Source organism: Erythrolamprus reginae, chromosome 9 (genome assembly GCF_031021105.1).
Source record: "Erythrolamprus reginae isolate rEryReg1 chromosome 9, rEryReg1.hap1, whole genome shotgun sequence".
In the NCBI taxonomy this organism is placed as follows: domain Eukaryota; kingdom Metazoa; phylum Chordata; class Lepidosauria; order Squamata; family Dipsadidae; genus Erythrolamprus; species Erythrolamprus reginae.
The window spans coordinates 53,690,177-53,714,506 of NC_091958.1; the positions used below are offsets into that span (position 1 = coordinate 53,690,177).

General features: G+C 40.3%; 2 protein-coding genes across 7 annotated transcripts in view; both read right to left on the reverse strand.

Moving 5' to 3' along the window:
* LOC139172333 (cytochrome P450 3A29-like) overlaps window positions 1-20,240 on the reverse strand; it is a 106,532-nt gene extending 86,292 nt beyond the window's left edge. The window contains exons 1-9 of one of the 4 annotated variants that reach the window (XM_070761324.1): window positions 19,777-20,240; window positions 16,462-16,555; window positions 14,211-14,263; window positions 12,702-12,801; window positions 10,806-10,919; window positions 7,590-7,678; window positions 7,213-7,361; window positions 4,988-5,115; window positions 1,240-1,303 (exon numbers count right to left, since the gene is read on the reverse strand). In XM_070761324.1, the coding sequence (XP_070617425.1) occupies window positions 1,240-1,303; window positions 4,988-5,115; window positions 7,213-7,361; window positions 7,590-7,678; window positions 10,806-10,919; window positions 12,702-12,801; window positions 14,211-14,263; window positions 16,462-16,555; window positions 19,777-20,228 (1,243 nt within the window). In that variant the 5' untranslated portion in view covers window positions 20,229-20,240. The remainder of the gene's footprint in view (window positions 1-1,239; window positions 1,304-4,987; window positions 5,116-7,212; window positions 7,362-7,589; window positions 7,679-10,805; window positions 10,920-12,701; window positions 12,802-14,210; window positions 14,264-16,461; window positions 16,556-19,776) is intronic. The other 3 variants (XM_070761331.1, XM_070761323.1, XM_070761327.1) reach the window with 3 other exon arrangements.
* Window positions 20,241-21,259: 1,019 nt separating this feature from the next.
* The window catches only part of LOC139172334 (cytochrome P450 3A24-like), a 38,634-nt gene continuing 35,563 nt past the window's right edge, over window positions 21,260-24,330 (reverse strand). For all 3 annotated transcript variants that reach the window (XM_070761342.1, XM_070761341.1, XM_070761344.1), the window contains exons 12-13: window positions 22,802-22,964; window positions 21,260-21,643 (exon numbers count right to left, since the gene is read on the reverse strand). In XM_070761342.1, the coding sequence (XP_070617443.1) occupies window positions 21,548-21,643; window positions 22,802-22,964 (259 nt within the window). In that variant the 3' untranslated portion in view covers window positions 21,260-21,547. The remainder of the gene's footprint in view (window positions 21,644-22,801; window positions 22,965-24,330) is intronic.

Genomic DNA, 24,330 nt, shown 5'->3' on the forward strand with positions numbered 1-24,330 from the left:
AAGTTGGGAATGGTTTTAACAAGTTTTGTGGTTTTATTAGATGTGTTCTAGTTACGTGGGTGTATTGCCTGCTGTCTGTCTTGTTAGTTGTTTATAGCTTGTTAAAAGGGCATTATAAATGTTTATTATTATTATTATTATTATTATTATTATTATTATCATCATCATCATCATTATTATTATTTCAACAACTTTAAACATTTCTCTCTCTCTCACCACACAAAGAATACAGCAACAGCTGTATTTGCTATTGCTATTGAATATCTACAGTATTTCTATCTATCTATCTATCTATCTATCTATCTATCTATCTATCTATCTATCTATCTATCTATCTATCTAACTAGTCAACTGTTCTGTTGACTATTATTTTTGAAGGACCTTTTTCCCCTTTGTGTTTAATGTTATACTTATGATAAATTGGATATATGTATATTATCTTTTCTACATGAACATTTTGTTATGGTGTGTGTGTGTGTGTTTATTTTTGTATGTAAATAGTCAATAAAGGATATTTTTTTAAAAAGTAAAAATAAATAGATAGATAAAACAATTCAATTTATTTTTATTTATTTATTCAATTTAAATATTATTTAAAAAATTAAATAAATTAAAAAGTTCACGTATGAACAAAAAATGTAAATAGTTTTGTGTGTTTGGTTTTTGTATGTAAATTGTCAATAAAGGATATTTTTTTAAAAAGTAAAAATAAATAAATAGATAAAACAATTCAATTTATTTATTTTTATTTATTCAATTTAAATATTATTTAAAAATTTAAATAAATTAAAAAATTCAGAGAAGAGCCACTCAGATGATCAAAGGCCTGGAGACTAAACCATACGACGAACGGCTGCAGGATTTGGCCTTGGCTAATCTAGAAGAAAGAAGGACCAGAGGGGGGGACATGATAGCAGTATCCCAGGATTTGAGGGGCTCCCACAAAGAAGAGGGGGCCAAATGATTCTCCAAAGCACCAGAGGGCAGGACAAGAAATAATGATTGGAAACTGATCAATGAGAGAAAACAACCTGGAGTTAAGGAGAAACTTCCTGACAGTAAGGACAATTAACCAGTAGAACAGCTTGCCACCAGAAGTTGTGGGCGCTCCATCAATGGTGGTGATGAATACCTGGTAAGCAGATTCTTTTCCCTATTGTCCTCCCCAAAAACTAAGGTGCACCTTATACTTCAAAAAATACAATATATATATTTCAAAAGCAAGTTCTGTCACTTTACCTTTCTCTGAATTTGGGTCTGCTGCTTGAGCTTCTATCATGAGCTGAAGGAAATCAACTCGGTTCTGGAATGGTAGAGAGACCAAAAAATGACATTAAGGAGATCGAACTGTCATTGATGAGTGTGATTGACCACTGCAGAGTTAGAAGGCATGTGAGGGGTCCTTTGTGCTCTCCGAGCTTCCTTGCTTTTTTGGCAGGTGTTTCATGACCCAACTAAGAACATCATCAGTGCTGGAAAGGAGAGGGGTTAGGAGGAGGAGGAGGAGCAAGAAGAAGAGGAGGAGGAGAAGGACTGGAGTCCTTCTTGACAATATCATCTAGACCAGTGTTTCCCAACCTTGGCAACTTGAAGATATCTGGACTTCAACTCCCAGAATCCCCCAGCCAGCATCTGGTCTAGACAACATAACCAGTGCTATTAGGGAGAGAGGTTTCATTATCATCATAGTGAAGGAAAAATTCATTACGTATAAAATAGTTTGAGTTTTATTTTAACAAGATCAGTGTCTGCTGTTTTAGGTTCTGTTTTAACAAGATAATTTTTTCCTGTTTTTCTTTTAAGAAGATCGGTGTCTGCTGTTTTTTGGTTGTGTTTTAGCAAGATAAGTGTTTGCTTTTTAAAGTTTTGTGATAAGAAGATGAGCCTCTGCTGCTCTTGTGGAAGGGACTGTTTACCCAATTCGTATCTGTTTAGGGTATATAATAAACCGTGTAAGGTACTATTCATCTTTAGGAGAAAGGAAACAGGATGTAGACCATATTTAGGCAGGAATTCTGTGTACCTCTGTGATTGGTTGTAACCCACCATGCAAGATTAGCTAGCGTAGGATTGGGAGGTCTTGTGTTACTATATTAATTATTATTATTATTATTATTATTATTATTATTATTATTATTATTATTATTATTATTATTTATTGGATTTGTATGCCGCCCCTCTCCGCAGACTCGGGGCGGCTAACAATAACAGCAGTAAAACAGTACAACAAAATCCAATACTAAAAAACAGTTAAAAAACCCATTATATAAAAACCAATCATACATACACACATACCATTCATAAAATTGTGAAGGCCTAGGGGGAAAGAGGATCTCAATTCCCCCATGCCTGGCGGCAGAGGTGGGTTTTAAGCAGCTTACGAAAGGCAAGGAGGGTGGGGGCAATTCTAATCTCTGGGGGGAGTTGGTTTCAGAGGGTCGGGGCCGCCACAGAGAAGGCTCTTCCTCTGGGTCCCGCCAAGCGACGTTGTTTGGTTGATGGGACCCGGAGAAGACCCACTCTGTGGGACCTAACTGGTCGCTGGGATTCATGCTCTTTAGCTTCTGTCTGGTGTCTCTTCCTGCGAAGAGCACCATGCTTTGCAAATCATTTTTGGTATTACCCAGAGAGAATAAACATTTCTGTTCTCTTTGTCCAAATGTCTCATGTGAACTTTTTCATCAAATTTCAGCGCACAACTGCACTGATGGTATTGTGAAATGAGTGAAAGAAAACAATCAAGCTCAAGAGGACTCCCCAGTTCTTCCCCCGTCTCCTCCTCTCCATCACTCCACAAATAGCACTCTCTTCTAGCACTGATGATGTTCTATAGTTGGGTCATGAAACATCTGCAAGAAAACAAGGAAGCTCAGGGAACACCAAGGGTCCCACAATTCCTCCTCCCTCCCACTCACAAACCCAACTCCCTTATAGCACTGATGTTAACCTAGTTTGTGTCATGGAACGTTTGCAAGAAAACATAGAAGCATAGAAACATAGAAGACTGACGGCAGAAAAAGACCTCCTGGTCCATCTAGTCTGCCCTTATACTATTTCCTGTGTTTTATCTTAGGATGGATCTATGTTTATCCCAGGCATGTTTACATTCAGTTACTGTGGATTTATCTACCACGTCTGCTGGAAGTTTGTTCCAAGGATCTACTACTCTTTCAGTGAAATAATATTTCCTCACGTTGCTTTTGATCTTTCCCCCCAACTAACTTCAGATTGTGTCCCCTTGTTCTTGTGTTCACTTTCCTATTAAAAACACTTCTCTCCTGGACCTTATTTAACCCTTTAACCTATTTAAATGTTTCGATCATGTCCCCCCTTTCCCTTCTGTCCTCCAGACTATACAGATGGAGTTCATGAAGTCTTTCCTGATACGTTTTATGCTTAAGACTTTCCACCATTCTTGTAGCCCGTCTTTGGACCCGTTCAATTTTGTCAATATCTTTTTGTAGGTGAGGTCTCCAGAACTGGACACAGTATTCCAAACAATAAAGCTCAGGGAACACCAAGGGTCCCACAATTCCTCCTCCCTCCCACTCACAAACCCAACTCCCTTATAGCACTGATGTTAACCTAGTTTGTGTCATGTTACCTTTGCAAGAAAACAAGGAAGCTCAGAAAGCACCAAGGAGCCGTCCTGTCAACCCTGAGCTACAACTATTCTCCTTTATCAGAAGCTGTTTGAAACACACGAGGGAGTTCTGAAACCTGCTTGGTGTCAGCAATTACTGTAAAGTAGAAGGAATGCTGAGTCATGGTGCATCAGCAGAATGATGCAATGTGTTCCACAGCCTGATTGGTCAATACTTGTATATATTGCAATACACCTTTGCATAGGTGTGGCTTGTGGTGTGATAGTGGTTAGCTGGTTGGTCGTCAGGTGTAAGAGTTTGGTTAGGCGTTCTGTAATATAGTACAGAGTTAATAGTTTGGATACTAAGAAGAAGTAAAAGCCTTCTGAAGAAAGAACTCCAGCTGAAGTGTCTTTATTGTCCAATATCTGGTACCCTCCACGTTTCCAAAGCAAGTTCAAAATTAACTCTGACACTTGGAAGGCACAAATATACACCAAGCGCATGAAGGCTACGGAAGAAGAGCAAGCCTCCGGGACCGCCTTCTGCCACACGAATCCCAGCGACCGATTAGGTGCCACAGAGTGGGCCTTCTCCGGGCCCGTCAACTAAACAATGTCGTTTGGCGGGACCCAGTGGAAGAGCCTTCTCTGTGGCGGCCCCAGCCCTCTGGAACCAACTCCCCCCAGAGATCAGAATTGCCCCCACCCTCCTCGCCTTTTGTAAGCTCCTTAATACTCCCACGTCTGCCATCAGGCATGGGGGAACTGAGATATTCTTTCCCCCTGGGCCTCTAGAGTTTATGCATGGTATGTCAGTATGTATGTCTGGTTTTTATAATAAGGGTTTTTTAGTTATTTTATTATTGGATTGCTACATATTGTTTTTATCATTGTTGTTAGCCGCCCCGAGTCCACGGAGAGGGGCGGCATACAAATCCAATAATAAAATAAAATAAAATAAAATAAAATAAAATAAAGTAAAGTAAAGTAAAGTAAAGTAAGGTAAGGTAAGGTAAGGTAAGGTAAGGTAAGGTAAAGTAAAGTTAAGTAAAATAAAATAAAATAATAAAATAAAATAAAATAAAATAAAATAAAATAAAATAAATAAAATAAATAAAATAAATAAAATAAATAAAATAAATAAAATAAATAAAATAAATAAAATAAATAAAATAAATAAAATAAATAAAATAAATAAAATAAATAAAATAAATAAAATAAATAAAATAAATAAAATAAATAAAATAAATAAAATAAATAAAATAAAATAAATTAAAATAAAATAAAATAAAATAAAATAAAATAAAATAAAATAAAATAAATTAAAATAAAATAAAATAAAATAAAATAAAATAAAATAAAATAAAATAAATAAGCATGAGATACAAAGCCCAGACTGACCGTGTGATCCTTCTTTTGGCGCTCCTTTTTGATTTTCTTGATGACCTCGAAGAAGTAATCTGTGGAAGACTCGGGGAATATGCTGAAGTTTAGCTTTCCCAAAACTGGGACAAGGAATGGGAAAAGGACTGGGGAGGAGGCATGGAGTGGGGAGGAAAGCAAACAGATTATTTGCATGAGCACAACCCAGCTGTAACATGAGCTTTGTCAAGGACAGATTCTAGCAAAATTGTAGATACAGGTGATGGTAACAATTATGAATGAAGCAGCCTAAATCTGATTCCGGCAGCAAATAAATAAATGATGCTTAATAAAATTACTGGCTTGAGCAGCTAGTACAATAGCGATAGCACTTAGACTTATATAATGCTTTACAGCCCACACTAAGTGGTTTACAGAGTCAACCTATGGCGCCCAGCAACCTTGGTCCTCATTTTACCAACCTCAGAAGGACGGAAGACTGAGTCAACCTGGAGCCTGGTGCGATTTAAACTGCTAAACTGCAGGCAGTCGGCAGTAAGCAAACGTAGCCAGCCTGCAGTAGTGCATTCTAACCATTGTGCTCATCAATAGCTTTCTTGTACTCAACAGATTCCTAAATTACTATCCCCACTATTAACAACTAACGGTCTTGGGATGGTAGCCAATGAAGACCTTGGGTGATGCTAATTTAGGACAAATATATTGGGTATGGCTAGTTTAATGAAAAGAAGGACTATGGGAGGACTATGGCAGAGTTCCAATATCTCAGGAGTTGCCACAAAGAAGAGGGAATCAGCACCTGAGGGTAGGACAAGAAGCAATGGGTGGAAACTAATCAAGGAGAGAAGCAACTTAGAACTAAGGATAAAATTGATCAGTGGAATGATTTGTTGTTGAATGCTCCAACACTGGAAGTTTTAAAGAAGATGTTGGATAATCATTCATCTGATGGTAGTGTAGGGTCTTCTGCCCAAGCAGGGGTTTGGACTAGAAGTCCTCCAAAGTCCCTTGAGTAAATAGTTCACATCATCATAATAATTTTTTCTCAAAATTTCATATTTCCAAATTTATTAATAAAGAATTCCCAATTTAAATTATCGAATGACTTTTGTGCATTGAGGAATATGAACGCTGCAGGTCCAGTATATTTCTTATATTGTTTATAATATGTCTCTTGGGGAGAAAACCATTCTGGTCCGGGTGAATAGCCCTAATTATTATTTTTTAACCTTTCCACTATAATTGTTGTGAATATTTTATAGTCAGCACTTGGCAGCTAGATTGGCCTATAGTTTTGGATCCTCTGTCTCTCTTGTCTATCTTTAGGAATTAGGATTATTAAAGACTCTGTTCATGAATTCTTTCTCCTCTTTTCAACTAATGTTTACAGAAAGGTTAAACTTTTAATCTAGATTAAAAATTAAATTTTTAATCTAAAGATTAAACTTTTAAACTACAAAACTTTTGCCAGACCCATCTTTGAATACAGTTCATCTGTCTGGAACCCATACCACATCTCGGACATCAATACCATTGAAAATGTCCAAAGATACTTCACCAGAAGAGCCCTTCACTCCTCCACTCGAAACAGAATATCCTACGAAAGCAGACTATCAACCCTAGGTCTAGAAATCTTAGAACTACGTCACCTAAAACACAATCTAAGTGTTGCCCACAAGATCATATGCTGCAACGTTCTACCTGTCAATGACTACTTCAGCTTCAATCTCAACAACACAAGAGCACGCAACAGATTCAAACTTAATGTTAACCGCTCCAAACTTGACTGTAAAAAATATGACTTCAGCAACAGAGTTATCGAAGCGTGGAACTCATTACCTGACTCAGTAGTGTCAACCCCTAACCCCCAACATTTTTCCCTTAGACTATCCACGATGGACCTCTCCAGGTTCCTTAGAGGTCAGTAAGGGGCGTGCATAAGTGTACCAGTGTGCCTTCCGTCCCCTGTCCAATTGTCTCTCCTATATCTCATTTATCTTTTCTTCCTTTCAAATATGTTCAACCATACTTTTATATCTTTTCTTCTATTCTTTTCTTTATTTATATTATTACACATCTATTCTCTTCAATGTGTATTATGTATTGGACAAAACAAACAAACAAATAAATAAATAAATAAGTTATGGGAAAGAACATGAGAATTTTACAAAAGTATCATCTGACTCCTCCATAACAATGTGAAATATGAAGGGCGGCCTATGTGGCCTACAAAGAAATTTTACCAGACAACATTAGAACAGGGCCAAAGAAGCTAAATTTGAGGAACTTCTCCATGTGCACAACAAGTGGATCGTTGGGATGGTTGAGGGAATCAATGTTGACACCGAATGAGCAGCTAGTTACCACATCCAAGCTGTAGGCAGCAAAGATCCTGGAAGGAATGAAGAAGAAGCATAGTGTAGAGAGATTCAACCATTTGAAGCCACCTCATGATAAATTCAACAGAGGATCTCAGGGAATCCTTAACAGTTGGACAAGGGATTCCACGTATTATGGAAAATGTGAATCCACTGTTATACGTTTGGATTACAAATTCACCCTTTCTAAATTTCTGTTGGAAAAGGAATGCTTCCTAGCCAATCTCACAGATATCACTCACAGCTTCATATCTAGGGTTTCCCCATTCTCCAATTTCTTCTGAATGTTCTTCTCCAAGATTTTGTTATAATGGTTGATGATGGGCATCATCTGAAAGAAAGACCAATGGACAAGATGCTGAAGACACTTTGTAGAATGAAAGCAACAAGTCAACTCAGACAGCAATTTTCACTACTTCAACCTGAATTGTGTGGCAAAATTTCTGAAACATTTAAAATGTGCCTCTTATTATGATCTTAAATTAAACAGCTCGCAAACCTGATAGCTGTTTCTTCATTTGTTTTAAGCACGAGCACAATTAAACTTCCCAGACTTATTTAAAACCTTATTTAAAATTTTAGAGTTGGAATCCCAGTGTACCTTACTTTGATACAGGAAAGGTGGAGTAGCCAAAAGGGTTCGTATACCTACTCCAAGGTGGGCTGGAATTTCTTAGACAGTGAGGAGGACGAAAATCAGTAATGAAGGAAAAGCTTTTCAAAAAGATACTGTCTGTCTTAATAGCTGAAGGGAATTAATGGTTAATTAATTAATCTGCATTGGTTTCCGGTCACAATTCAAAGTGTTGGTTATGACCTATAAAGCTCTTCATGGCACCAGACCAGATTATCTCCGGGACCGCCTTCTGCCGCACGAATCCCAGCAACCAGTTAGGTCCCACAGAGTGGGCCTTCTCCAGGTCCCGTCAACTAAACAATGTCGTTTGGCGGGACCCAGGGGAAGAGCCTTCTTTGTGGCGGCCCCGGTCCTCTGGAACCAACTCCCCCCAGAGATTAGAATAGCCCCCACCCTTCTTGCCTTTCATAAGCTCCTTAAAACCCACCTCTGCCGTCAGGCATGGAGGAACTGAGATATTCTTTCCCCCTAGGCTTCTACAATTTATGCATGGTATGTTTGTATGTATGATTGGTTTTTAAAATAAGGGTTTTTAGCTGTTTTAGTATTGGATTGTCGCATGTTGTTTTTACCACTGTTGTTAGCCGCCCCGAGTCTACGGAGAGGGGCGGCATACAAATCAATCAATCAATCAATCAATCAATCAATCAATCAATCAATCAATCAATCAATTAATGGGTGTGTTTAAATTTGCATTTAGATTTCATCAAGGAAAACATACAAGACCCAACAGGAAGGCTCAAGAAAACTTAGTTAGGCAATCCAGACTAAGATTTATAGGAAATGTAGAATTTATTGGAAATGTAGTCTTTCCTTTTAGGACAGGTGGATTTCACAGACTTTTCCAAGGGGATCAACCAGGCTGCTAAACAGTTTAAATCAGGTGAAGCTCCCCTGATCTAGTTAGGGAGGGTTCCCCTAGCTAACGAAGGCAGACCTAACATTAACCACTGACAATGCTTAAGGGCAGGCTGTGTTTTCTTCAGGCAATGCAAGAATCCTTGAGAAGTCCAAAAGGCCTCCAACCCTCATTTCTTTTCTTTTTTTCCAAATAAATAGACAAAACTAACAAACATACATTTAACATAAAAGTGGGGGTTGTTTCTTCCCCACTTATTCTAGAAATAAAATTCCAATACAGAAAAAAGAATACATTCAAAAAAATGCTTAAAATCAACTTATTACCTTGAATGAAAAGAAGAAAATTGTTTAACTTTTTATAATAAATCTTCATACATAAACTAATTATAACATAACTCTTAAATCTTATCACTACTAATTCTAACATAACACTTAAATCATATCTCTCCTAAAGCAATTCTCTTATTTATTTATTTATTTATTTATTTATTTATTTATTTTTACTTTTAATATTACTTCTTATTTATCCATATACAGTGGTACCTCGAGATACGAGTTTAATTCGTTCCGGACCTGGGCTCTTAAGTCGAGCAGCTCTTATCTCGAATGACTTTTCCCCATAGGAATTAATGTAAATAATTTTAATTGGTTCCAGCCCTCAAAAAACTCACAAAGTTAGTCTAAATTATGCAGAAAGACATGTTTTTAATGAAGAAATGTACATGTACATATAAATGAATAATGAAGTTTCTTTCACTTAACTTGTAAACTTTCTTAAACTTTTAAATTTACATATGTTCAACTTCTCTGCCACCCAATCCTGTAGGACAGAGGTCCCCAACCCTTTTTGCACCAGAGACCGGCTTTAAGCGATCAAGAGAGGAATGGGTGAATGAATGGACGGAGGGTGGGAAGGAAGGAAGGAAAGAGGGAAGGGACAGGAACAGAGGAAGGAAGCAAGGAAACTTATGAAAGGGGAGAGTAAGAGAGGAATGAGTGAAGGGAGGGAGGGAGGGAAGAAGGTGGGAAGGAGAAAGAAAAGAAGAAATAGAGGAAGGGAAGGTAAAAGAGAGAAAGAAAAAGAGCAAGAAAGAAAGAAAGAAAGAGAAGAAAGAAAGAAAGAAAGAAAGAAAGGGGGAAGGGACAGGAACAGAGGAAGGAAGCAAGGAAACTTATGAAAGGGGAGAGTAAGAGAGGAATGAGTGAAGGGAGGGAGGGAGGGAAGAAGGTGGGAAGGAGAAAGAAAAGAAGAAATAGAGGAAGGGAAGGTAAAAGAGAGAAAGAAAAAGAGCAAGAAAGAAAGAAAGAAAGAAAGAAAGAAAGAAAGGGGGAAGGGACAGGAACAGAGGAAGGAAGCAAGGAAACTTATGAAAGGGGAGAGTAAGAGAGGAATGAGTGAAGGGAGGGAGGGAGGGAAGAAGGTGGGAAGGAGAAAGAAAAGAAGAAATAGAGGAAGGGAAGGTAAAAGAGAGAAAGAAAAAGAGCAAGAAAGAAAGAAAGAAAGAAAGAAGCGACAGGAAGGGACAGGAACAGAGGAAGAAAGCAAGGAAACTTATGAAAGGGGAGAGTAAGAGAGGAATGAGTGAAAGGAGGGAGGGAGGGAAGAAGGTGGGAAGGAGAAAGAAAAGAAGAAATAGAGGAAGGGAAGGTAAAAGAGAGAAAGAAAAAGAGCAAGAAAGAAAGCTGCAAGCACCCCCCCGAGCCCCCCAGGCCGGCTGCAACCTTTTAAAACACGCGCGCCGCTTCGCAGCTGTCTCCTGAAGCCGAACGCGGAAGTTAGCGTTTGGCTTCAGGAGACAGCTCCTTGGCGCTTGTATCTCGAATTTGGGCTTGTAAGTAGAACAAAAATACCTCTCCCCTCCCAGCTCTTATCTCGAGTTGCTCTTAAGTAGAGCAGCTCTTATGTCGGGGTTCCACTGTATACACTTTGTTCCATATCTCATAAAATTCTGTTTCTTACCTCCTTCAACTTCCCACCAGTGAAAGTAGGGGACAAGGCATTGCGAATCTTCTTCCAGTGTTCATCGACCACAAAGGTTAGGGATACATCCAGTTTTCCATTCAGACCAAAGTCCTGAGGTGAAAAAAATAAAAGCAGAAATCTCTCATGTTGCTCTTCTCAGTCCATATATACATATATATATATATATATATATATATATATATATATATATATATATATATATATATATATATATATATATATATGACGGTCTTGGCATATTCCAAATCCTACACGGGAAGAAACCTGAATATGCCAAGACCGTCATACCTGTACCCGTGAAAAATCTACATATATATGTCACATGTTTTTTTTTTTGCTGAATTTGAAAATTAAGGGAGACTAGGATAGATCTATTTCGGCCTTATTTTGGCCTCATCAGCTAGCCATACCCACTGGGACTTGAACCTGCAACCTTTGCCTTGTAAGGCAGAGAATTATCCTCTAGGCTACAGTATCCAATCCCTTCAGCTCTGCACCAGGGAAAGGTTACATATTTTGTGTCGAATCACCCTGGTGTATTGAAGGAACATCACAGCTCCTTATTTGCCTCTCGGCCCAACCCAGAGCCATTTCCAAGGCAGTTAATTTTTATTGATAGCCGACAATTCTATCTGTATGTGTCACATGTTTTTTTTTGCTGAATTTGAAAATTAAGGGAGACTAGGATAGATCTATTTCGGCCTTATTTTGGCCTCATCAGCTAGCCATACCCACTGGGACTTGAACCTGCAACCTTTGCCTTGTAAGGCAGAGAATTATCCTCTAGGCTACAGTATCCAATCCCTTCAGCTCTGCACCAGGGAAAGGTTACATATTTTGTGTCGAATCACCCTGGTGTATTGAAGGAACATCACAGCTCCTTATTTGCCTCTCGGCCCAACCCAGAGCCATTTCCAAGGCAGTTAATTTTTATTGATAGCCGACAATTCTATCTGTATGTGTCACATGTTTTTTTTTTTGCTGAATTTGAAAATTAAGGGAGACTAGGATAGATCTATTTCGGCCTTATTTTGGCCTCATCAGCTAGCCATACCCACTGGGACTTGAACCTGCAACCTTTGCCTTGTAAGGCAGAGAATTATCCTCTAGGCTACAGTATCCAATCCCTTCAGCTCTGCACCAGGGAAAGGTTACATATTTTGTGTCGAATCACCCTGGTGTATTGAAGGAACATCACAGCTCCTTATTTGCCTCTCGGCCCAACCCAGAGCCATTTCCAAGGCAGTTAATTTTTATTGATAGCCGACAATTCTATCTGTATGTGTCACATGTTTTTTTTGCTGAATTTGAAAATTAAGGGAGACTAGGATAAATCTATTTCGGCCTTATTTTGGCCTCATCAGCTAGCCATACCCACTGGGACTTGAACCTGCAATCTTTACCTTGTAAGGCAGAGAATTATCCTCTAGGCTACAGTATCCAATCCCTTCAGCTCTGCACCAGGGAAGAGTTATATATTTTTGTGTCAAATCATATATATTGTTTTTTCGTAGATTTTCATGGGTACCAGAAATCTCTGAAACCTATCTATCTATCTATCTATCTATCTATCATCTATCTATCTATCTATCTATCTATCTATCTATCTATCTATCTATCTATCTATCATCTATATCATCTTCTCTATCATCAGTCTGCTTGTCTTCTGTCTGATAGACAGACAGATATTCTACTACTATTCTAGAATTCAAGATGGAATGAGGCTTGCAGGATTGAGGGAGACCTTGGACCCAGGTCTCCCCAGTGCCAGCCCAACACCTCAACCCCAATACAAGGCTTGTTTGTTCCCTTGCAGGCCTTCTATTTCCCCACCCCAGTAAAGTTCTCACAACCTCAGTTTTGGATACCTACCCGGCGATTGGTGAAATAAGTATAGAATTCTTTGACCATGATGGTTTTAATGAAGGCAGGATCTACAATGACCATAACAGGTTGCCGGCCATCAAATATTCTGATAGTCAAAATAAAAACAGATGTTTTGAAATGTAGGCTTTCTCTTTATAAGAAGGCAGGATTAAAGCTTCCTATTTTCCAGCTGCCCAACTGAGATAACTATCTCTTCCCACTTATTACTACAACAATCTTGCTTGCATCTTTCAATTTATATTGTTTTTATTTGTTTCCTAGTATGATTTGATAGCTTACTACTAACCTTGACTACCACTTTTTATTCTTGATGAATGTATTTATACTGTTCAAGTTGGGGGCGATTTTCACAGAGTATTAACTCAGCACAACGAGATATCATAGATTATTTTTATTGACAGGAATTCCCAATCAATAACTTATGAAGTGTAATCTTTCCCATTGTACAGGTAACATGTTGCTTTTACATGCTGACTTTAGTGAAAAAACAAAAAAACCCTCTGGACTGCTCTCTCCAATTACCCTCCTCCTGGATCCGAGCCAATAGGAATACACAGATGTGGTCACATGTAAAATTACATTACCCAGAGTGCAATCTGACTACATTTCCCCTAATGCAATGTCTTAAAGAAACATGTCTTAATACAAACTAACCACAGTGGTACCTCTACTTACGAACTTAATTCATTCCGTGACCAGGTTCTTAAAGTAGAAAAGTTTGTAAGAAGAAGCACATTTTCCCATAGGAATAAATGTAAAAGCAAATAATGCGTGTGATTGGGGAAATCAACAGGGAGGGTGGAGGCCCTGTTTCCTCTCAGGAGATTCCTAGAGAGGCCCCATGGAGGCTTCTCCCTGCCTTTTCTGGCCCTGTTTCCTCCCAGGAGATTCCTAGAGAGGCCCCACAGAGGCTTCTCCCTGCCTTTTCCAGTTCCAGTTTCGGAGGCTCGAGTTTGTAAGTGGAAAATGGTTCTTGAGAAGAGGCCAAAAAATCTTGAACACCCGGTTCTTATCTAAAAAAGTTCGTAAGTAGAGGCGTTCTTAGGTAGAGGTACCACTGTGGTGACAGCACACTCCCCGCCTGGAATTTGTAAAATTCCACCACTAACTAACGAATAAATTGAAATAAAGAAAGGTACAAGCTAAACAGTGCAAGGTAACTATCTGAGTAACTAAACAAGGCATATAATCAAACAATGCAAACATTGAGGTAGATACAAGGCATGCAAAGCTTGAAGCTCAAGACTAGATTGGTGACTGATCTGGAGTAGAGCTTTTTGGTGAACGTCTTTGATCTGGGCAGAACTTAGAGTACAAATCCCATGTGCCAAGAGCTTGGCCAATAAAGAATTCTATTCTGTTCTGTTCTGTTCCGTTCCGTTCCGTTCCATTCCATTCCATTCCATTCCATTCTATTCTATTTGACTGTGGGGAAGTTGCAATGGTTGTTAACTGTGAGGACCTTCTGGAGGTGACAATTGACAGGTGACTTACCCCCAGATCTTGCCATACTTCTCATAGCAACTTTGGTCGAACATCAAAATCCCCTGTCGAATTAAAGAGGAAGATCCATGAAAACTTGGCAATGCCATTGTTTCTCCAGCAAAGACTGGAAAAGTATAAGAGGCTGTTAAAAATTGAGATTGAGCCAAGGTAGTGCAGCAGGTAGAGTGTAGTACTGTAGGCCACTAAAGCTGACTGTAGATCTGAAAGTCAGCGGTTCAAATCTCATCACCGGCTCAAGGTTGACTTAACCTTCCATCCTTCCGAGGTGGGTAAAACGAGGACCCGGATTGTGGGGGCAATAGGCTGGCTCAGTTAAAAAGTGCTATTGCTAACATGCTGTAAGCCCCCCTGAGTCTAAGGAGAAGGGCGGCATAAAAAATAAAATAAAACAAACAAACAAACAAGCAAGCAAGTTTGAATCTGCACATCTTGAATTTCGGTTGATGAGATGTTATGGGGACAAGAGTTTCAGAATGAAGATCACGGAGGTGCCAAAGATAGGCAGTTGGCTTTAGAGCCAATCTTCAACTTACAACTGAATAGAATGGTTGGAAGTTGAGGACTAGCTGCACTAGTAGTCCTTTATTCTCCTGGATCTTCTTTTGAGGAGGCCAAGAAGAGATGACACAAGGCGCATGAAAAATTTTAATCAGTTTTCAAATATACAGTGGTACCTCTACTAAAAACTTAATTCGTTCTGTGACCAGGTTCTTAAGTACAAAAGTTTGTAAGAAGAAGTAATCAATGTAAAAGCAAATAATGTGTGCAATCCCATTAGGAAAGAAATAAAAGCTTGGAATTTGGGTGGGAGGAGGAGGAGGAGGAAGAAGAGGAGGAGGACAGTCGCTGCCGAAGGAAGAAGGGGAGGGGAATCAAGAAAATCCTTGCCTTTCGTAAAGTTCTTAAGACCCATCTTTGCCGTCAGGCATGGGGGAACTGAGACATCTCCCCCGGGCCTATACAGTTTATACATGGTATGTTTGTGTGTATACTTGTTTTTAATAATGGGGTTTTTAGTGTTTTTTAAATTATTAGATTTGTTCTTATATTGTCTTTGTTATTGTTGTGAGCCGCCCCGAGTCTACGGAGAGGGGCGGCATACAAATCTAATAAATAGATAGATAGATAGATAGATAGATAGATAGATAGATAGATAGATAAATAAATAAATAAATAAAAGGATTTTTAAGGCTTAAAAAAACCTGAGGTATTCTAAGGAAACGAGGAGGAGCATGCGCCTCCCATACACTGCGCCAGAGAAAGAAACCCAGGGGGAATGGCAGGAAACTGACCGCGCCTTCGTGCCGCTCTCAAATTTCCTGGGAAATTTTTCCGGGCTCGAGTTCTTAAGTAGAAAAATGGTTCTTAAGAAGAGTCAAAAATATCTTGAACACCCAGTTCTTATCTAGAAAAGTTCTTAAGTAGAGGCCTTCTTAGGTAGAGGTACCACTGTATTTTAAAACAGACAAATAAATACCAACAAAAGACAAAGAAAGACAACCACAAAACAAAAACAAAAAAAATTGTGATATCAGCAAACATTTACTATTTCTGCAATGCTACCTCAGAGATGTCATTAACTCCTATAATAATATACATATTCATTAATTACCATAATATTCATATCATTTCATACAATCACAAAGTCCCTATTCAAATCATTCATATTTTCATATTTATATTCCTTATATATCTTTTGTGATCTTTCCATTTCTATTTCTGAACTCAATCCATCTGTGCCATTTTGCCCGTATTTCATGATATTCAGAATCTTTCTGGCCCCTTAATTCCATCGTCAGTTTATCCATTTCAGAACAATTATATATTTTGTTAATTACTGGTTTTTTCTGAGGGGGGTTCTGCATTTTTCCAATATTGGGCAAAGGTAATTCTGGCCGCAGTCATAATATGTAATATTAAATATTTTTCATCCCCTTTTAACACCTCCACAATCACTTGCAGGGTGGACTCTGCACAACTGAATGGAGCTAGCAGAGTATTTAATGTCCAGAATCCGTTCCTGTTGCTGATGAGGAGTTTTCTTCAGCAGATATATTCTCGTTGTGCCCAGAGAGAGAAATATCTGAATCTACCTGGGATTGAATCCATAGCCTCCTGATTGTGAGCTGAGAGCTCAAACTCTAGGCCACCACAACTTTGGAAAAGAAAAGAAAGAAAGACCCCTTTTCAGCCCCAAATGGTTGGTTTTCTGTACAAACTATTAGGATGCGAAACTCACATTCCGATATTCGTGGAAAGTTCCGATGAAAGGCAGGGGTCTTGGCCCAGGGATTCCCAACTTCTTAAAGAAATTATACGGCCAGATCCCATAGCTGGAAAGAAAGGAAAAGAAAACAATATAAGCAGGATAATCAGGCAGGAAAAGCACTGGATGGAAACTAATCAAGCAAAGAAGCAACCTAGAACTAAGGACAAATTTCCTGACATTTAGAACAGGTAATCAGTTGAATGACCTGCCTCCAGAAGTTGTAAATGCTCCAACAGTGGAAGTTTTTAAGAAGATGTTGGATAACCCTTTGTCTGAAGCAGTGTAGGGTTTCCTGCCTAAGCAGGGGATTGGACTAGAAGACCTCCAAGGTCCCTTCCAACTCTGTTGTTGTTGTTATTGTTGTTGTTGTTGTTGTTGTTATTATTATTATTATTATTATTATTATTATTATTATCATCATCATCATCAATACAACACAGCAAACTAGATCACTATGCTGGATTTCGTATTTCATCCCCAGTCGGGCGCTTCCCAAGCACCTAGGACTGTGTGATGTAGCAGTGAATTATGTTTGCCGATCCCAGTAAAGCGGCCTTTTGCAATTTGCAGATGGAGATTTCATCAATTCCGATGGTTTTCAAATGTCCGCTGAGATCCTTTGGCACTGCGCCCAGTGTGCCAAGTACCACTGGGACCACTTTCACGGGCTTATGCCAGAGTCGTTGCAGCTCGATTTTTAGATCTTCATATTTCACTAATTTCTCTAGCCGCTTCTCCTCAATTCTGCTGTCCCCTGGGATTGCGATGTCGATGGTCCATACTTTCTTTTTCTCCACAATCACAATGTCTGGTGTGTTATGCTTCAGAATTCGGTCAGTCTGAAATCAGAAGTTTTGCTTGCTTATTTTCGATCACTTTTTCGGGCTTGTGATCCCACCAATTCTTTGCCACTGATAGATGTTCCAGTGGATCGTCTGTGCCACAGCATCGTGTCTATGCTTGTAGTCAGTCTGTGCGATCTTTTTGCAGCAGCTGAGTATGTGATCGATTGTGTTATTGTTATTGTTATTGTTATGCCAAGTTGGTTGGGGACTGGACCTGATTTTGCTTCATTTTATTTTAATTTGTTTGCCAAGGTCAACAGTTGTGGTCCCGTAAAGTCTCATTTAATAATGGCAAAAATATTTAAAATAAAATAAAGCAAAACCAGATCCAGTCCTGTGGTGCCTCGCTTAACAAGCGATTTTTCCCCTCCCTTCCGGTCCTGACTGCGTTTGTAAGTCAGGAATCAAAAGAAAAGCCATGATCTGAGCCAACCATTCAATGAAGCCAACAACACACCCAAAGCACGTGGTAAGAATACAACAACTTGTATGCTGATCATCTTGGCAGGGCGACACAGTGAAAACAAAGAAATGAACTTTTGCTGAAGGGAACTGAACAACATGCAAAAGGACAAAAACATGTGCGGGCTAGCTGCAGAATTCTGCATTGCTTCTCCCAAAGGATCCTTTCTCCTCCCTTGGTCAACAGCAAAGTTGATTTACTTGAAGCACATGCCAAGTTGAAGTAGGTCAGCCTTTGTTGCCAGCTACCAGTTGGAATCCAAGGAGGCGAAAGGAACAGAGAGAGCTGCAACTGAATTCATATATTCCCTCCCTCATCTGCCTGCTGGTTTAATTATTGCCTTTATTTAAACAGTGACCATTGTCCTGTTTTGTTTTGTGTTTACATTATCAAAAATTCCCACTCGGGATTTAAAGAACCATTAAAACCAGAAGAGAATAGGAATAGAATAGAATAGGAATAGAATAGAATAGAAATAGAATATCCCCAAAGAAGAGGAAGTTATTAAGAAAATATTAGAATGTGCTGAAATGGATATGATGACAAGACGGTTAAAAGACCAAGAAGAAACAGAATATTATGAGATATGGAACAAAGTGTATACAGTATATGGATAAACAAGAAGAAATATTAAAATGATGAATAAACAAATAAGAGAATTATATTAGCAGTGATATGATTTAAGATTTACGTTAGAATTAGCATTGATATGATTTAAGTGTTATGTTAGAATTAGGTTATGTTTGAAAATTTATTATATAAGGTAGAACAAATTTCTTCTTTTCATTCAAAGTAATAAGTTTGAATTTAAGTATTTTTTAAATGTATTCCTTTTCTGTATTGAAATTTCACTTCAAAAATAAGCGGGGAAGATACAACCCCACTTTTATGTTAAATGTATGTGTGTCAGTTTTGTCCGTTTTATGAAAAATTAATAAAATATATTTGGAAAAAAAAAGGAATAGAATAGAACAAAACAGAACAGAATAGAATAGAATGGTCTGAAACTTTTGCTTAAGTCAAGAGAGGAGGTTTGCACTTTGAAGGAGTTCAAGTAAACAACTCCCCATTGTATAAGGAGGCCCTGTTATATAAGTGAACTTGCTAGGACCTATTATCACAACTGATGTCCATAAAAGTACATTTAGCCTCCCAGTGCTGTTGATTTTCTGGTCCAGTCTTGCCAACAGGGATGGCCTAGGGAGAGTGATATGGGTAGCTATTAATTAACCCCACAGGGTGAATTTCACCCGTGCCCGGCTGGGTGGTGCCAGCAACTGGACAGTTCAAATCATGCGGTTTTTCACTAGCTATTTTCCATGTGGCTCAAAGTCTCTTGGAGTAAAGCAAGAGGGAAACATCAGAAAGGAGAGAGGAGAACAAAGCAGGGAAGGGAAGTTAAGAGACTAGAACAGTAGAGAGAAGAGTAGAAGAGCGGATAAGAGAAGAGAAGAGAGAGGAGAGGAGAGGAGAAGAGAAGGGAAGAGAGAGTAGAGTAGTAGAGTAGAAGAGAAGAGAAGAGAGGAAAGGAGAGGAGAAGAGAAGGGAAGAGAGAATAATAATAATAATAATAATAATAATAATAATAATAATAATAATTTATTAGATTTGTATGCCGCCCCTTTCCGAAGTAGAGTAGTAGAGTAGAGTAGAAGAGAAGAGAAGAGAGTAGAACGGAAGAGACAGTATAGTAGAAAAGGAGAGAGTATAAGAGAAAAGAACAGAACAGAAGAAAAAGAGGAAGAGCAGAAGAGGAAAAGAATGGAAAGAAGAGGGAAGGGGAGAGGATAGAAAGACACACGCACACACCCTAAAAATCAAATCAAATCAAATCACGACTGAACAGAACTGCAATCAAAGAACCGGCTCAATCTTCCGCTTTTACGCCACCGAGCGCTCTAATCCCGTAACTCCGGGGAGGGGGTTTCCTTCCCCCCGTTTTGCTCTCCCCCTCCGCAGACCTCCCCCGGCCCCCACCTACAGCACCAGCAGGCCCAGGAGGAGCAGGGCGAGCGCCCACGTTTCCAGCGCCCAGCCGAAGACCGGGTCTCCCATGGCGAACGCGGCTGCGGAGCCTCCGGCGAGCTTGGCAACTTCTGAGGCGCGGCTGGAAGGAATTTGTAGCCGCTCTCGGAGAGGAGAGGAGCCAAGCCAAGCCGGGGCTCCTCCTCGGGACGGCCCCCTGGGACTCCTGCCCGCTTGTGTTTTACAAACCCTGGAATGCCCGGCCAACCTAGGACAGCTGGAGAGGTTCGCTTCTTCTCCTCTTCTTTCAACTTCCTTCTTTCTCCTTCTTTCTCTGTCTCCTTCTCTCCCCTCTTCCCTTCCTGTCTCCCCCTCCACCATTCCTTCTCTTTCTCCTTCGTTCTCTTTCTCCTCTCTTCCCTTCCTGTCTCCTCCACCATCACCATTCCTTCTCCCACCATCATTCCTTCTCTTTCCTTTCCTTCTCTTTCTCCTTCTCCTCTCTCCCTTCCTCCTTCTCCACCACCATCCCTTCTCTTTCTCCTTCGTTCTTTTTCCTTTCTTCCCTTCCTGTCTCCTCCACCATCATTCCTTCTCCTCCTCCTCCATTCGCTTTCTCCTCTTTTGCCTTCCTGTCTCCTTCTCCACCTTAATTCCTTCTCTTTCTCCTTTATTCTCTTTCTCCTCTCTTCCCTTCCTATCTCCTCCACCATCACCATTCCTTCCCCCACCATCATTCCTTCTCTTTCTCCTTCTCCTCTCTTCTCTCCCTTCCTCCTTCTCCATCACCATTCCTTCTCTTTCTCCTTCGTTCCCTTTTTCCTCTTTTTCCTTCCTGTCTCCTCCACCACCATTCCTTCTTCATGGTGGACAGTTTAAGGTTGAAACTGTGAGGGTCAGAGGAGGTAACAAAGCAGTTGGGTATATCATTCCAGGCATTGACTACTCTGTTGCTGAAGTCCTATTTTCTGCAATCGACTTTGGAGGGGCTAACCTTGAGTTTGTATCTATTGTTTGCCCATGTATTGTTGAGGTTGAAGCTGAAGTAGTTTTTGACAGGTAAGACATCGTAGCAGATAATTTTGTGTACTGCGCTTAAGTCATACTGCATCTGATCATATGTCATTGATCGACATCCAGAAGGTGTTGTGCGTCGAGGTCACCTTGTATGGTGAGGTCTTTCCCCCAATACTTTGTAATGACTGTTGTATTCAAAAGTTGTGTTTAGAGAGGATGCTAGTATGTTTTTATTGTGAAATATTTTCATGACGAACAGGTGCTTTTCCTTCTCCAGGTACAGCAGTTGCCCACAAAAACTCTTTTATTCATTTCATCACCTTTCTACTCCATCAGTCAAGGAACCTCAAGGTAAACCCTAGGGAGATGCTGTAGGAATTTTCTTTGCCAGAAGAAAAACAAACCCTAGAGTTGACTTGGAAACTTGTGCTGGTACCCAACACAGCTTGTGGCAGGAGTCGCACAAAATCAAGTGATGTGTGTTTTAAACCAGCAGGTTTATAATTATTATTTTTAAGGTGAAGACATGAGGGATCCCAAGATTAACTGACACACCCAACCTTCCTTGAGAACAGCATGAGAAAGTGTCTAAACAGGCATTTAATTCTATAGATTGAGATTGCTGCTGTTATTTGACATGAAGGCACAACAGGAAGGAAGGAAGGAAAATGGAGGGGAGGGAAGAGAAAGGAGGGAGGAAAAGAAGGAAGATGGAGGGGGAGAGAGGAAGAGAGACGCCACTGCCTCTTTAGAGCCTCCAGAAGGTCTACTCCCCATGTTTCACAACGACTCTGGGCACCAACTTCAACATGATGGGCTTCTTCGTCCTGAGGAATCCTTTGTCTTCCAGCTCCAGGGGGATCTTCCCAAGTGACCAAAAGAAAGGGAGATAGAAAACATCAGAGGCATGGAATTAAACAGAGGTGACCTACTATATTTTACATACATGCCCTTTCCCACGTCTATGCAATGCCTTGGTTGCATTATGTTCAACTCAAACATAATGTCTGTGTTACTAGGGGCTTCACTCTGTTGTGAGAACCAAGACTCCATTCTCAGTTAAGACATAGAAGCAAAAACTAGGCATTGCAGAATTACACACACACACACACACACACACACACACAACATAATGTATTCTTTATTTTTTCAAAAAATCCTGAAAAAAGAATCACTTTTACTGCACTTGTATCAAGGGTGCAGTGCTGAAATCACAGGCTGCCTGCAAACAGTTGAGGACATTTTTCCAATCCTTATATGAGGAGACACCAAGATGAAAACATTCTTAAAGAAGAGAATCTGCTCTTTCTAATGGTGCTAAATTGAAGAGGACTGAAGCTGTCCCACAGGATCAAAGATAGCAAAAAAATGGCAAAACCCCATTAAATACCAACTTAGAACTCTAATATTTTTTTCAATAACTTGAAGGAAAGTGCTGCAAATTGAAAGTCCTCATTGCAGCTGTGTACTTAGTACACCTGCCCAAAATCAACCTGAAAGGCCAAGTAGTTTTGAAACTACAGCAGCCTGAAGATTGCTGTAAATTGATTTCTGAGTAATTTTTTTTGCAAAGTTTGTGCCTGAACCATGTAAAAAGTAAGAGGACTAGGTACATAGGGTTTTGCCAGTTTATAAAGCCTTACAAGGTGTGCAGGTTCTCCAAATATCTCCAACATACTACTGAAACAGCCGCATTTACACCTTCTGGAAGTTGGCCCAAAATGTCATTTTTGCTGATCCAGCATTTTGCAACTCCCAATTTTTATTCTTTTGAACTAAAATTTTGCACAGCCTAGTTTTATATCATAAAGAAACTATGTGCCAAATTTCATCAAAATCTGAGATGGTAAGGTGGGCATGATCTTTAAAATTGGTCCACTTGACCCGGAATGACTTTTTTTACATTCATCACCTCCTGGTGTCTTTGAACAAGACATACGGATCACATGGAAGATCGGTTGAGTAAACTCTTTAGCGAAGGAGGAGGAACCAGCTTCCAACCCCAAGTTGTAAAACTCACCAGTGTTTCTTTGCAGGTTTGAAAGCGAAACCTTTGCAGCGCCACCACCAGGCCCATTTTCAGCACCAGGAGGGCAAAACGCATCGCGATGCAGTTCCTCGGACCAGCTCCGAAAGGGAGGAAGACATACGGGTCTAGGGTCTCTTTGTTCTCTTTGCTAAACCTGTTTGCAAGTCGGAAAAGAATCACAGCTGAGTAAAGCTACTCTTCCCAATAGTCTGTACTTCAGTTCTGTAACCAAGACACCCCTTTGCTCCTTCACCCCTGGATAAACTGGACTGAGACCAATAAATGTTTTCCGAGAGAGGTCGCTGGAGTTCAGTGGCTAAACTGTTGTGGTGGAAGGCAGCCTGGATTCCCAGGAGGGAGGGGCTGCCTTTCAGAGGACCAAGAGACTGAAATCTATATAGTTTGGCGGGAAGAGAAGGGACATTGGTCTTACCCAATAATCCGGGTTACTGTAGTAGTCGAGGTGGCAGCAGCTGGGCCCAGGGTGCACAGAGAGATTAAACTCATCCATGATCAGGAGCTCACCTGTCTCCCTGGGAATTTCTGTACTAGGCCCTGGCAAGGAGGGCTGCTTCTCAGGTGGGGACCCCCTTTTTTAGCTGCCTTTCGTTCGGATTGGGTGCATAATTTTTCTAAAAACCTATCCCTTCTGACTTCTGCCTCTCTGTAGCCCTGGAGCTACCAGTCCTCTGGCTCCACTTCCTACTGTTTGGGGAACCTGCAGGCCTGGCTCTGGAGCGAAACCTCACTCTGGAGTCCTTCTTCCTTTTGTCCGACCCAGAACACCCAGTGAGTTTGCTTCCCAGTAAGGAATATCACAGATTCAGGAAGAGAGTCATCCCACGCTGCTAAGCCTTCTGTGAGCAGAAGAACTGTGTCAACAAAATGGCCGCCGGGAGGAAAAATGCAAGGGACTTCCATCTTGAAAAGTGTTCAGAAACGCCAGATCGTGCAGAATGTGGCCGCGAGAGCTATCGTGGGGATTCCCAGATTCGCCCACATTTCTACAGCACTCCGTGGCCTGCACTGGCTGCCGATCAGTTTCCGGTCACAATTCAAAGTGTTGGTTATGATCTTTAAAGCCCTACATGGCATTGGACCAGAATACCTCCGGAACCGCTTTCTACCGCACGAATCCCAGCGGCCAATAAGGTGCCACACGGTTGGCCTTCTCCGGGTTCCGTCGACTAAACAATGTCATTTGGCGGGCCGCAGGAGAAGAGCCTTCTCTGTGGCGGCCCCGACCCTCTGGAATCAACTCCCCCCAGAGATTAGAACTGCCCCCACCCTCATTGTCTTTCGCAAGTTACTTAAGACCCACCTGTATCGCCAGGCATGAGGGAACTGAGACACCTCCCCCAGGCTCTTACATTGTATATATGATATGTGTGTGTTGTATGGTTTTTAAATGATGGGGTTTTTAAGCTGTTTTTAAATATCAGGTTTGTTTCTATCGTAACATTGTTATTATTATTGTTGTGAGCCGCCCCGAGTCTTCGGAGAGGGGTGGCATACAAATC